At 38.5% G+C, this 14,056-nt stretch overlaps 1 protein-coding gene across 1 annotated transcript in view; it reads left to right on the top strand.

Moving 5' to 3' along the window:
• Positions 1-14,056, top strand: part of LOC306852487 (glutamate receptor ionotropic, delta-1-like) — a gene marked incomplete at both ends in the record, with an annotated part of 478,213 nt that overhangs the window by 395,745 nt on the left and 68,412 nt on the right. Inside the window, 2 exons of the mRNA XM_079389365.1 lie at positions 8,022-8,195; positions 10,964-11,125. Coding sequence (XP_079245491.1) covers positions 8,022-8,195; positions 10,964-11,125 — 336 coding nt within the window. The remainder of the gene's footprint in view (positions 1-8,021; positions 8,196-10,963; positions 11,126-14,056) is intronic.

Genomic DNA, 14,056 nt, shown 5'->3' with positions numbered 1-14,056 from the left:
CGGTGTTTGATGTTTGTGTTTGTGTTTGTGTTTGTGTTTGTGTTTGTGTTTGCCCTGCCCTGCCCTGCCCTGCCCTGCCCTGCCCTGCCCTGCCTTGCCTTCAGTAAAGTATGTTATTTGAGTTACGACGTGTTCCTTGGTCCTCCCTGCTGTGTGCACCGTGACAATTATATTGTCCCATGGCAAATTAAATACACAGATTACATTTGCTATCTGCCGCTGTAAAATTATTACAAGATTTCTATAGTAATTAAATTGTTTTTATTATTATTTTTTGCTGATACAGTTGCACAATTTGTCAGAATAGTACATTTCTACATGTACATGTTTCGGTTGTTATGGAATTATATTTTAATGTAGTGTGCATAACAACTACATTAAAACATAATTATATATTTCAGTATTATCATAACAATCTGTTTTCACTCCCAAAACATTAAATATAATCTCATGTCACTATACAAGTTCAAGTTCCGTTCATTTCTAAAGCACATTTACTAACGGCCTCCGGCCGACCAAAGTGGTGTACAATAATTACAATATAGACAAGTAATAGAATTTTATATTCAATTCTATACTGAACAGGCAGCCAATGTAGAGATCTCAGAAGGGGTGTAACATGATAATTTTTTTACATCCCTTCAGGAATCTAGCTGCTGCATTTTGAACGACTTGTAAACGGGAAATTTGAATCTTTGAAACACCATAATATAGAGAGTTGCAGTAATCCAGCCGAGATGTAATAAAGGCGTGGATAGCAACCTCTAAAGAGGCGTTAGAAAGAAAGGTTTCAATTTTAGAGAGAGAGAGCGAAGATAAAAGAACTAGAGCCCACTACAGAGAGCTGATTTGTCTGTCAAATTTCAAGCCGTTGTCGATTTCCACACACAGATTTCGAATTTGGGATGAAATAGCAAAATTTAAGAACTCAAGATTAGGTATATTTTGTGTTCTAGTTTCAGAGGGGCCAAAAACAATAACTTCCGATTTATACAAAATCCAGAAGTGTCCTATAATACCTGTTTAATGACACTGCTGTCAAGACCATTGTTTTCAATAAAAGCTTTGGCATCAATTTATTCATAAAAAGGTCATTGGTATTATATCAGTATAAATGTTTTTTTTTCAAAATATATTTTTAATTTGAGGCCCACACTTGTGTTTATTTCTAATGAAAGATAGTCACAATAATTTATTCCATGATGGCTATTAATTCAACCTACATTGTTGCAAAACTCCTAGACATGCCTAGAAATGTGCCTAGACATACAATTAACAACTTTTATTACAGGTTAACAAATTAATAATTTAATAGATTATTCATTAGATAGATTATATAAAGACTTATTTTCATGCTGTTGATTGTACAATACAATGTTATTATCTCAGAACACTTTTACCATAGTGTGTTTGTAAACTAATGCATTTGGACATTGCCATCACATAATGGGTTTACATACTTAACCAAGATATTCCCTTTCAGCTGGCCACTTCCGATGTCACGTCGAACGATGAATTGGGAATCCCTACCCAATACACATATGGGATCCACTTAGGTCACTACATATGGCACCCAGCCCTCTACCGGTTCTCACAGATTTATCAAATGAGGGTATGGCACCACGTCTGGCTGCCAAGGGGAAGGAGGAGCTCGACAGGGCCTACAGTACGGACACTCTGGAGCAGTTTAGCAAGCCAAGTCTAGCCGGGGCTTCTCGGTGCTTCTACCCATTTGAGTTGAGAACACAAGAGAATACCGGCTCAACATGAAGGCTATAGAATCTATCAAATGTGTTGAGGGTTGCCCAGCCCACAGCTCTACAAATATCTGTCAGCAAGGAGCCATGAACCAGCACCCAGGAGGATGAAACAATGATGGTAGAGTGAGCTCGCAGGGTACACCCTGTGCCTGATAAGCCAGAGTGATGGCATCCACTATCCAGTGGGCCATCCTCTGCTTGGAGACAGCATTCCCCTTCTGCTGGCCTCCATAACAGACACCGTTCGATGAACAGTTTCCACTTCAAGGCATAAGCATGTCTCGTAGACGGTGCCCGCTACCTCTTGGGGAAGGTCCCCTAGAACCTCCATGTCCCATCCAGAGGTCCAGACGTGGGTGCCACAGGGTGCCCCATCTCTTAATCAGTAGATCCTTCCTCAGATGAATCTGCTAGGGAGGGGATGTCACGAGGAGCATCCGTTCTAGGAAACAGGTCCGGTTAGGCCAACAGGGTGCAACAAGCAAGACTTGCACTTCGTCAACCCTGATTGTACAGAGTGTCTGGGCGAGAAGGTATACTGGGGGATGCGGCCAGCTGTGTGCCAGTGCATCCGTGCCAAGAGTTCCCTTAGTCAGGGAGTACAGCTGGCAGTAGGACATTTCTGGAGAGGCGAACAGGTCTACATGAGCCATCCTGAAATGTCTCCAAATTAGCTGGACTGTCTGAGGATGGACTCTCCACTCTCTGCAGAGTGCAGCCTGTAACAGCTCATCTGCCCCACGGTTGAGTAGACCAGAATATGAATGGCACGAAGTGACCTCAGATGCTTCTGACTCCATAGGAGATGGCAGGCAAGTTGTGACATGCAATGGGAGCACAAGCCACCTTGTCAGTTGATGTAAGCAACAGTCACAGTGTTCTCCATACGAACCAGTATGTGCTTGCCTCATAAGTACCCTTTGACATGGTTCAAGGCAAGGTGCACCGCTAACAACTCTAGGCAATTGATATGCCACTGCAGTTGGAGGCCCATACACACCCCCGAGAATGCTTGCCCGTTGTAAGTAGCACCCCAGTCGGTGGTGGAGGCATCCATTTGTACCACAGCTTGCAAGGAGACCTGTTGTAGGGGCACTCCTGCCTGGAGAAATATATGGTCTGACCACGGCCTGAATTTTTGGTAGCAGGCCGGTGTGACTTGGACCCGGTGAGTACCACACTGCCATTCCCACCTCAGGATTCAGCCATGGAGCCGGTGCTGAAACAGTCTCATATGGAGCAGCCCCACCAGTGTGAATGCTGCTGCAGCTGCCCCAGGAGCCTCTTAAAATGTTTCAGCGAGATCGCTGTCTTGCCTTTGAATGTATTCAAGCAGTTCAGCTCCAACTGAGCACATTCCTGTAGGTATGCTGTCTGTTTGACTGTTTGAGAGATATGTATACTCATATTTGATAAGGGTACAGCGAACCAGTGTTGCCAAGGTCGCGGTTTCCCCGCACAATTGGGCTATTTTGAAAATACAGTCATGTTAAAAATTACAGAGGCGTGGGTTGCGGTTTTTTGGGCTACTTTTATAATGTACCGTGGCTGCCCCAAAGTATACATATGTGATCGCAAAATTAAGTTATTACAACCACTCGATGGTGGTTTAAAATGAATTCTGAGTAAAAGTGTACTATTAATCTCATAAATTGTCTTATGTAGCATGATACTAATGTTAGCTCTAATGAACCTGCAGAACAGGTCCAATTCTTCTTCATAATGCATTTTATCATAACACCATGTAAGGTCGCAAGAAAATGCTTTGTTGTATTTATTTAGAAATACTTTTGATAATAGTTGGGTAAATGTGTACTGGTATTGAAGCGATGTGTCTTGGTAAACGTTTTATTGCCAGTATAAAGGTTGATAATGGCTGAATGAAAACAAAAGAATAATAAGGATTATGTCTCATACCTGGCAGAGATGTGAAAGGTTCTGTTTAAACTAGTTTGTCATGCATTCCTTTATTTCAACACATTCACAGGTAAATCCTAGTATTTCATTTGAGATCAATCATGATTAATCACAGTCCAGGTGTCACGAATCCGGTTCGTGGTCTTTTGTCCGACTGCCACAAGAGGTCGCCTCTCCATCATATTGACTCTCAAACATCACAATACACTGGACTGCATTTCCCATCATCCATTGCATTGATTCCACATACACAGCTGATTGCACTAAGTACACCCAGCTGTCTCAATCACACGCTCACACATGAGAACTATCACACAATCACACACCCTACTTGAACCATGGACGTTTGCTCTTCCGTGTTTTCTATGTCTTAGTTTAGTTTATTTTGTTTAAAAAATAAACGTTTCCTGATTCCTGCCCGGTTATCTTGGATTAATCCTTGTCTCGCCATTCAGACTCTGCTCATACCTCATTTGGATTATTATTTGAACCACCACTGGCTCTGCACCACTTTACCTAAATTCATTACTTCAGACTTATGTGCCCTCTAGAAGCTTGCGTTCTTCAAGTGAACGACTCATTATTGTGCCATCCCAAAGACACACAAAAACACTTTCACAGACATTTTCATTAACTGTTCCCATCTGGTGGAATGACTTGCCCAACTCAATCAGAGCAGCCGAATCCTTACCCTTCTTCAAAAAACGGCTAAAAACTAATCTGTTACATCTTTACTTGACCCTCTAACTCTAGCACTCTCTATTCTAATTTTATTTTATCTATATGTCTTTTTATTTAAAAAAATAAATAAAATAATTATATTGCACGTTGTTGCTCTTTTGTTGGTTTTGATTGCTTCTTATGTCCTCATTTTTAAGTCGCTTTTGATAAAAGCGTCTGCTAAATGACTAAATAAATAAATAAAATTATTGCTCAGGTTATCGGATTACCCCTCTTCTCAAGCCCTCTGGATATCGTTCGCCGATCATAGACTCACTCTTGCCCTAGGATTACTCTGTGTCTTGCCTATGCCATACTCGTTTGATGTTGTTCGACCCTGCCTGTGTTTATGACCACGTCTCTAAATAAAAGCCTTGCAAATGGATCTTCACGTCTCATCAGCTCCGTAACACCAGGACTATGATTAACGCGATTAAATTCTTTAATCGATTAAAAATCGACTGTGTGTGTGTGTGTGTGTGTGCGTGCGTGCGTGCATGTTTATGTGGTTTATGAGGACACAAATTTGTATAATGACATGGGTATGAAAGAGGTATTACAATATGAAGGTGGTTTATGAGGACACTGCCTAAAACATACTAAATGGTGTTTTTTTGAAAATCTAAAAATGCACAAAGTCTCCTGTGAGGGCTAAGTTTAGGTGTAGGGTTGGTGTAGGGCAATAGCACACACAGTTTGTTCAGTATAAAAACCATTACGCCTATGGAGAGTCCCTATAAACCACAAAAACCAACGTGTGTGTGTGTGTGTGTGTACGTGTTTAGCTATACTTGTGAGGACCAGATGTCCCCACAAGGATAGTAAAGCCTGAGATTTTTGATTTTGTGAGGACATTTGGCCGGTCCTCACAAGGGAAATAAATTATTATAAATACTAAATGAAGTTTATCTTAAAATGTAAAAATGCACAAAGTCTCCTGTGAGGGCTAAGTTTAGGTGTAGGGTAGGTGTAGGGCAATAGCACATACAGTTTGCACAGTATAAAAACAATAGAAGTCCTCACAAGTATAGCAAAACCAACGTGTGTGTGTGTGTGTGTGTGTGTGTGTGTGTGTGTAATTTGCAAAAACCAATAACTCCATTTTTATTTAATTTTTTTTCAGAAATTGCGTTCCAAGTAATATCAATCAAACTGCAGTCAGGTTGTTTTGATTAAGTAATAATAACTTAAACAAATACAGGTACAAAATGTTTTTTTTTTTCCATATTAAAAGTTTGTTTTATAGCAAAAGCAGATAACTCCACATTTCATGTTTTAGAGTTAAAAAACACTCGTTTAATCTTTGTAATCTCCTCAGATGACAATGTAGATAGCTGACAAACGTTTTTGTTGTTGTGATCATAGACTGTATGGATGTGATCACATGCAATGCACAGAGCTTTTCCCTCACCATTGTAATGTGCAGCTTTTGCAAGGCTCTGTGAAAACGTTTCAGCTTTTATTTTCCTTTTTCGCCCTGAAGAAGATATCACAGGTTCATCAAGTTCGTCAAAATTATCCATCCTCGATCACTTTTAGTCAGCTTTGACAAAACTCCTCTCAGCTAGCACATCTTTTTAAAGTGAAAGTAGCTTTGTCACCTGACCTGAATACAGCACGCTGATACACTAAAATGGACTTATCGGTTTCTGTTCAAAAACAACAAGGGCACTTGTCGGCTTCTGCAGTAAAAGTGTTTAAATGTGTTTAGGGTTCAGATCGCCCTATATTTGGAGAATACTGCATGGCAATCAGCTAATTTTTTAAAGTGGCGTTTATACTTTTTTTCCAAATGAACTCCAATTTTTTGGAAAATAGACTCATTTTACAACTCCCCTAGAGTAAAACAGTTGAGTTTTACAGTTTTTGAATCCATTCAGCCAATCCCTGGCTTAGCATAGATCATTGAATCGGATTAGACCATTAGCATCTCGCTCAAAAATGACCAAAGAGTTTAGATCATTTTCCTATTTAAAGCTTGACTCTTCTGTAGTTAAATTGTGTAGTTACATGTTGCAGCAGGCGCAATGATATTACACAGTGCCAGAAAGTAGTCATTGTGCCTGCTGCACCCACGGTACGGCAGCAAAGTTCCTTGATTATTACGCCGGAATGAAAGTATAGTTCCTAGCCATATCGGCCTAGAAAATCGCACCTTTTCATTTTCCATCAGTCTTAGTACACGATGTAACTACAGAAGTGTCAAGTTTTAAATAGGATAACATTAAACATTTCATTTAATATTTGTATATTATTATTATTACATTATATAATAATATATTTTATATTTGTTGTTATATATGCTTGTTTCCCTTTTCAACTTGTGTATTGCTTTACCTAATTAGGTTCTGTATAATTATGCTAGTATTTGCTACCATATATTTTGAAAATACTAAACACCTGGAAATTATGGCAGTAAAATTTTGACTTTATGATTGTATTTATGCCCGTGTTTCACGATAAATGAGCGTGTTGTGTTTTCATTTACAAATGAAACTACATGAATGATTCATTACTCAATGAAGCACTACAGTATTTATACTTATAGTTTAATAATTAGCCAAAATAAAATGAAATATATGTTCAGCATAATCAAAGCTTTATTAGCATGTCAAGCATTTACAGTAGGCTATTATTTACAAAACTATTCAGAACATTAAGTAAATAGATCAAAATGAAGGGAAAAACATAATATAAAAATATAATCAATAATATATGCTAATAATAATAATAATGATAATATACAAATACTTACAAGACTGTGGGATGGATACAAATGTTTTCTTGTAGGCCTATTTTATTTTATGTACTTTAACATTTATTCATAATAAACCTCATTTGAATGCTGTCTATAACTCGTGCAATACAGTCCGGTAGCCAAAACCTATGGTTAATATAATAATAATTTAATAATGTAATAATTTCTATAATAATTAATATAATAATTTCTTAATTCAAAAGAAAATATTAATAAATCCATCTCTGATAATCTCGGGTTGCTATGGTCACACAGGTTTTATGCATTAAACTCATGGCCACGAGAAATGGATGTCATTCCCTCAACATAGCATCTCGAGGCCTCGACTTCAGTTCGCTTGGCGACAACATAAGGATGTCGTTTCCTCTACAAAATGATCATGTGTCCATGACATATAGTATTATCACATTCCCACAAGTTAATATGATGTTCCCACAAATTAATATCTTGTGGCCACAATATGTTATCACGTTCCCACGAGAAACTAAGTGAACCGAACATGTCCCCTCCCCGTCACCATAGTCATCCACAGGCAGCATCCTAAAAGGAATGGAACTTTATAAGTGACTGATAAGAAACCTTCTATATTGGTGTGCACCAAACAAACAGTACGTCTAACTTCTAAAGCACATGAGTCTTGATCTACAGTAAGTTTTCAAATGAGTTTAATGTTAGCATTATGCTAAGTTAACAGCATAATACAGGCAAACCATATATAGCACCCTGAAATATTTGGCAAGATTTAATTTAACTGTGATGACACAACCCCCCCCATTCTAATTTCGCCCTATATCAGCATGTCTGTGATTCGGTCTGTTTCATAAAGAAGTATGATTTCTTTGTATTTTGTTTCTGTGTGAGTTTAGGAGATCAGTGATACTGAGATTATGGAGCTGGCCCACAGTTCCTTGGGAAGGATGACCGTCGTCAGGCAGATTTTCCCTCTGTGGAAGGATAGCAGTGTGAGCTGTATGAGGAACAACCACCGTATCTCCTCACTGCTCTGCGACCCTCAGGAGGGCTATCTGCAGTCGCTGGAGGTCAGTAACCATAGAAACAGCATCATCATCAGGTTGCTGATGCTTTATAGGAGATCAAATCCATATTGCAGTCTCAAACAAACGTCTTAAAACAAGCAAAGTTAAGATCAGGGATTTTCAACCTTTAAAGACATGGGTTCAGGGTTTTATCGGTTTTGTTTTAGTTAAAAGTGTTTTACAGTGTGGAGCGTTTTTGTTGTTGTTTGATTGTTTTTTTCACAATAGTTTGTTTTTATGCATTCTCTGAAATATTATATAATATTTAGTAAAATCTTTCAGTACCAAACTAAACCCATGGTAATACCTGCTGAAAATTCAGCTTTGCATTACAAAAATAATTTCACAATTTTACCATTTTTACTGTATTGTTATTGAATAAATGCAGCCTTGGTGATCACAAGAGACTTCTTTCAAAATTTATTAAATATATATATATATATATATATATATATATCAGTGCTCTCAAACTTAATTCCTGGAGGGCCGCAGATCTGCACAGTTTAGCTCTAACCAGCTCCAAATGGAAGTTTGCTTGGAAGTTTCTAGTGATCCTGAAGAGCTTGATTAGCTGGATTGGGTGTGTTTGATTAGGGTTGGAGCTAAACTGAGTTGTGGCCCTCCAGGACTTGAGTTTATGTGATCATCATATATAATTGATATGATGTATATGTATTATATCATATATGAATTATATGAATATATATATGTGTGTGTGTGTAAGTAACAATTGAAATATAGATTTAATTTTCATTTGTAATAATCTATTATTATACACAAATTATCCCCAAAATCAGTTATTGTGTCCAAGAGTTTTCCTCCTCTGCTGTGACATCCACATATCTACTTGAACCCACATGAACACTAGTTGCATAGTACAGAACAGATGGCTGAGCTTTGCACTGCACATACTCTGGGGGCTTACACCTCAATTATTCATGAAAACAAGTGTTAAATGTTCTTTGATGTTTAATCACCTTGACAAGCAAACCACTAATTCACAGCAGTGACAAACCTGTCAGCTTTTCGTCTGCAAATCTGCACTGTCAGCACAAGCATCCACCTTTGTGTGCCCTGTCCTTCAAGAAACAAGCAATCACTGGAGTCATCCACACAACTTTTGCTAATATCTCCAACGTGCATTAGCTGATGGTCAGTTCCAGTAAAGTGTGACAAATGTCTTTCTGTATGGACCTGTCAGCTCAACTTGCATGCCTGTCATTCAATGATCAGGAAGTGGTTGTCTGTACAGTATGGAGAGGTACAATGTTTAATGCATTAGCTGGAACGATAACTGACACCTAGCAGGTTGTAACACTCAGCAAAAGTCATACTTAGATGAGAAATGGCCATGAAAGTTTGATTTGAATCCGATGGGTCATGGACAGATGACATTTCTTGATGCACATTCAGCAGACAGTGTGCTGTAGTGCATATGCATCATTGAATTGTACAGCTCATAACTTGAATTACATTTTGAAGGTCATTTCTTGGAAAAAAAAAATAAATAAAATAAAAGGTTTTTATATATATATATATATATATATATATATAATAAAATTGTAAAAATATAATTCAATAATAATAATACAAATAAAAGTTTTGGTAATATAAGGTTTTGGGCCTATAAGACCCATCAAAGTTAACAAAAGAACCACCTTAAGGGTAAAAAATTCATCCAATGCCAGCCCCAAGCATAAAATGAGAGACCAATGAGCGGTGGGCACCCCTAAAACTGGCTCTTGTATCCTTTGTCCACAGTCCAAAGATCCCAGGGTGACACATTTGGCAGAAGCCGCTACGAAGCCAAATGGTTGGAAATGGGTGTTAAATTGATAGGAAGTTAAAATTATTCTTTCGGCACCCTGAAATGTCTCAACAGCAGGGAGATGCTGAACATTGGAAGCAAGGGAACTGTTATATAGTAGGTGCCCAGCCATTTTATGGGGTACAGCCTCTACTAACAACCTCTTGTATCCTAACACCCTCTGAAGAAACAGACAGGTACTGAACTCTGAAAACCCTTTTGCATGCAGTAGCAGCAAAACCCCAGGTAGGAACTGACACCTCCCTGAAACACCTGTTGCGGGTTTAGTTAAACAGACCCTTGAGGGCTGTTATGTGTGAGCATCTCTGAGAATCCCACAGTTTTCTTTGTGGGAGTCTGCCCTCATGTTCCTCGTGTCTTGCGTAGTCGACCGAGAGGAGACAATAACAGATCTTAAATCCTCCTGCCTCTTGGCTGCGACCTCCAGTCTCTACTGGGGGGTGGGAGGGGGGTGGTTCTGGTCATGACACTAAGCTTTTGGTGGTGGCTGTACATGTGATTCAGACCCTCGTCGCACCCAAAGTTTCAGATGCCGATTGCCTAGTGAACTTACGTAAGGGAACTGTTAGTTGTTTTTTTTATTTTACTACTAGCTATTGCACAAATGTGTATGAATGAGCATCAGAACAGAGGGTATGGTGAAGGAAACAATACAACTTACTGAAATGTATTATGTCTGTAATCACTTATAATGTGTTTCAAGCATGGAAAGATGTCAATAAATCAGTTTGTAAACAATATGCCATGTAATGTAACATTTACCTCATTAAAAACATAATTATTTTTATTTTGTGTTAATTATTAAAAAATTATGATTAAATGATTATTAAATACTTTATTTTAATTTAATATAGTTTAAGCTAAATTAAAGCATTATTTTGGTGTTGGTAAAAATAATTGTAATGCATCACTATTTTTATTTTTTTTTTTCCTTTGATTTCAGGTGTCCAATTTGTACCTTTATGATAGCGTGTTGATGCTGGCCAATGCATTCTACCGGAAATTAGAAGATCGGAAGTGGCACAGTATGGCCAGCCTCAACTGCATCAGGAAGTCAACCAAGCCCTGGAACGGAGGCTGGTCCATGCTGGAGACGATCCAAAAGGTACGATGTGTTTGATGTTAGGAATTTTTCAGAGGTGCCTGTCACACTGTTGGGGGGATATCACATCTAGCACACAAGACTAGAAGTGGCAAGATGGAGAGTAGTTGAATGAAAGCAACTGTGACAAGATGATAGTTTCCTTTGCTTTACATCAGGTCCCAGACATATAGCTTTTTGAAATGCAAATTGCTTTCATCTAGGTTGTTTCCTGCCTTCCACTCTCACAGCTGCAATCACATTTCTCTTGAACACCAGCACAGCGGTCAAGCTGAGATAGCCATTGGTTGCCCTCACACAGAGCTCTCTTAGGGGCCACTGAAAGCTGTGCAATAGTTAGTGCGGTGGCCGCACCAACTGATGCGTCTCTGTGAGCTCCCAGGGGCAGCAAGCGTTCTAGTGTGTGTTCCTCAATTTCACAGCCTTTTAACGTTATATGAGCCACACAGAACTGCAGAAAGCCTCTAATCGGCCCTGAGAGGGACACGCCACTGATAGATTTGTCTCTGAACCTTCCGCTGCCCCTATGCAGTCAGATCATTTGTTGATCTGAAGTCAAAGCTAAAGCCTTTCGTGGTGATGCTTTTTAAGTGTTGAGCGACTCTCACACCACTCTAGACTAGTAAAGAAAACATGGTAACACTTTAGTTTAGGGACCAATTTATTAGTTGCTTATTAGAATGCTTATTATTAACATATTGGCTGTTTATTAGTACTTATAAAGCACATATTCTGCATGGCCATTATCTACATATTTAATCCTACCCAGTACCTGAACTTAACAACTACTAATAAGCAGCAAATTAGTAGAGTTTATTGAGGCAAAATAAATTGTGACCGACAACATTATGATTTCTTTCCAAGATAAATTAGCTTCAAATAACTTTTTATTAAAAAGGTTAATAAACTAAAATATATGGGTTTAACAGTGTTGTTTAAGAAGTATTTATTTATTTATTTTTTGATTTGTTTGTTTGTTTGATTTGTTTTGTTTTTTTAAGGCAGTTTTTTTTAAGTTTTCATCTATTTGTTTTTTCTTTCTTTTCTTTTCAGCTTTATTTCAGTTAACATTTTTAATAGCTTTTCTTAACCATATTAACACCGGTTTGTAAGTTGCAATAAAATCAGCTTGTTATGTAGCTATTTGTCAACCAATTTATTTACTGATTAATCCATGCCAATCAGGACTTCATGATTATATTTAATTTTACATAAAGTTGATGATTATTTCACTTAATATTGTAATCACAATTATTAATTTGGATTAATGGAATCTACACAAAATGCATATATGTTTTATGTATCACTTTGTGAAAATATTCATGGTTGGTGAACTCTGGCCTTTGAATTTGTATGATGAGAAGGCATGTGGCCAATGGAAGATTAATATGTCACAAGGTCACCTCTTTACTGAATTTAAAGTATTTTGAATTTGTAAATGTTAAAATATATATCTTAACATATTTTGAATTTTGAATTTGTAAATGTTTATTAATTTGTTAAATAAATAAAATGCTAGAACATGACATCTCTGTCCTGTTTGTTACAATGTCACGATAAATTTTTCATGCTCAGAGTCTAGGTTGCCTGAGAAGTTAATGAGCATTATTCCAGTGCACCACGTCTTGAATCTACTCTTTCTCTCCCCAAATCCTCAATAATGTCTCTCCCCCTGTCTACTTCCATAGAGGTGCTTTTCCTCAACTTTTCTATTCCCCGTCATCATTTATTGTGTGAAGAAAGCACAGCATGCAAGATATATTTTTATCTGTCTAAATTATGGAAAGCCATTGATAATGAATTATGTATCACTACTTTTAAAATTCACAAAGTCAAGGGGAAAAAAAGATTAATGCAGCCCCATTAACATCAATATTGTTTCTATTGCTTTGCACTTAAACCCATTCTCTCCCAAGGCATCTAATACTGATGCTCGTCACATCATTAATATGTATATTAATCCAAGATAGCGGCGCGATCAGACGCAGCGGCTACTCTGGGTCCCAAAGACGGTGCTTTTATGTCTTTTAATGTTATCTGTTCGTCTCCAAATAGTGTCAGTTTACCGCTAACTCATAAGGAAATCACCCTAAAACTCATCTATGATCGCCAAATTCTTTTGGATATCGGCAACGCATACAAACAACAACTCTCGCCGGCGGCTACTGAGAAGCTACAAGGCCTTTGTTTACTGCTGGAGCCGGACATCGAGGCCGCGGCCTCGCCTACTGATGCTACCCGCACAAGACAGCGTCGCAAGCGGTGTGAGAGAGGACGGAAGCACAGTAAGCACGGAGGTATACGAGCTTGGCTAAGAGCTAACCCCACAAGACCAGCTCTTCCAACACTCATGCTCTCAAACGTTCGCTCTCTGGAAAACAAACTGGACTTAATTCAACTCAGTCGATCTACACAGCATGAGGCAAGGAATTGTTGTGTGTTTGTTTTTACCAAAACATGGCTAAACGACAACATCCCAGACTCCGTCATTCATCTGCACGGGCTAACCACCTTCCGAGCGGATAGAGATTAATCACTGTCTGGTAAGACTTGTGTGTGTATATCAACAAAGACTGGTGTAACAATGCTGCGGTACTATCAAAACACTGTTCATCGCTGGTGGAGTTTATGTTTGTGAAGTGTCGACCGTTCTATCTGCCGCGGGACTTCACGGTCATTGTTATTGTTATCACGGTCCATGAACTGTATAGCGCCATCAGCGAACAACAAACAAATAACCCTGATGGCTTTTTCATCATAGCCGGTGACTTCAACCACGCAAACTTAAAGACAGTTTTGCCAAAGTTCTACCAATATGTGAACTTTGCAACAAGGGGAAACAACACACTGGACTTTGTTTACACAACAGTAAAGAACTCTTACTCTTACTCATGCACTACAAATCATCCTGCACTGTTCCCCAACCAGCTGCTT

The sequence above is a fragment of the Barbus barbus genome, assembly GCF_936440315.1.
Source record: "Barbus barbus genome assembly, chromosome: 32".
In the NCBI taxonomy this organism is placed as follows: domain Eukaryota; kingdom Metazoa; phylum Chordata; class Actinopteri; order Cypriniformes; family Cyprinidae; genus Barbus; species Barbus barbus.
The sequence above is the reverse complement of the archived record's forward strand: the minus strand, read 5'-3'. Positions and strand labels throughout refer to the sequence as shown.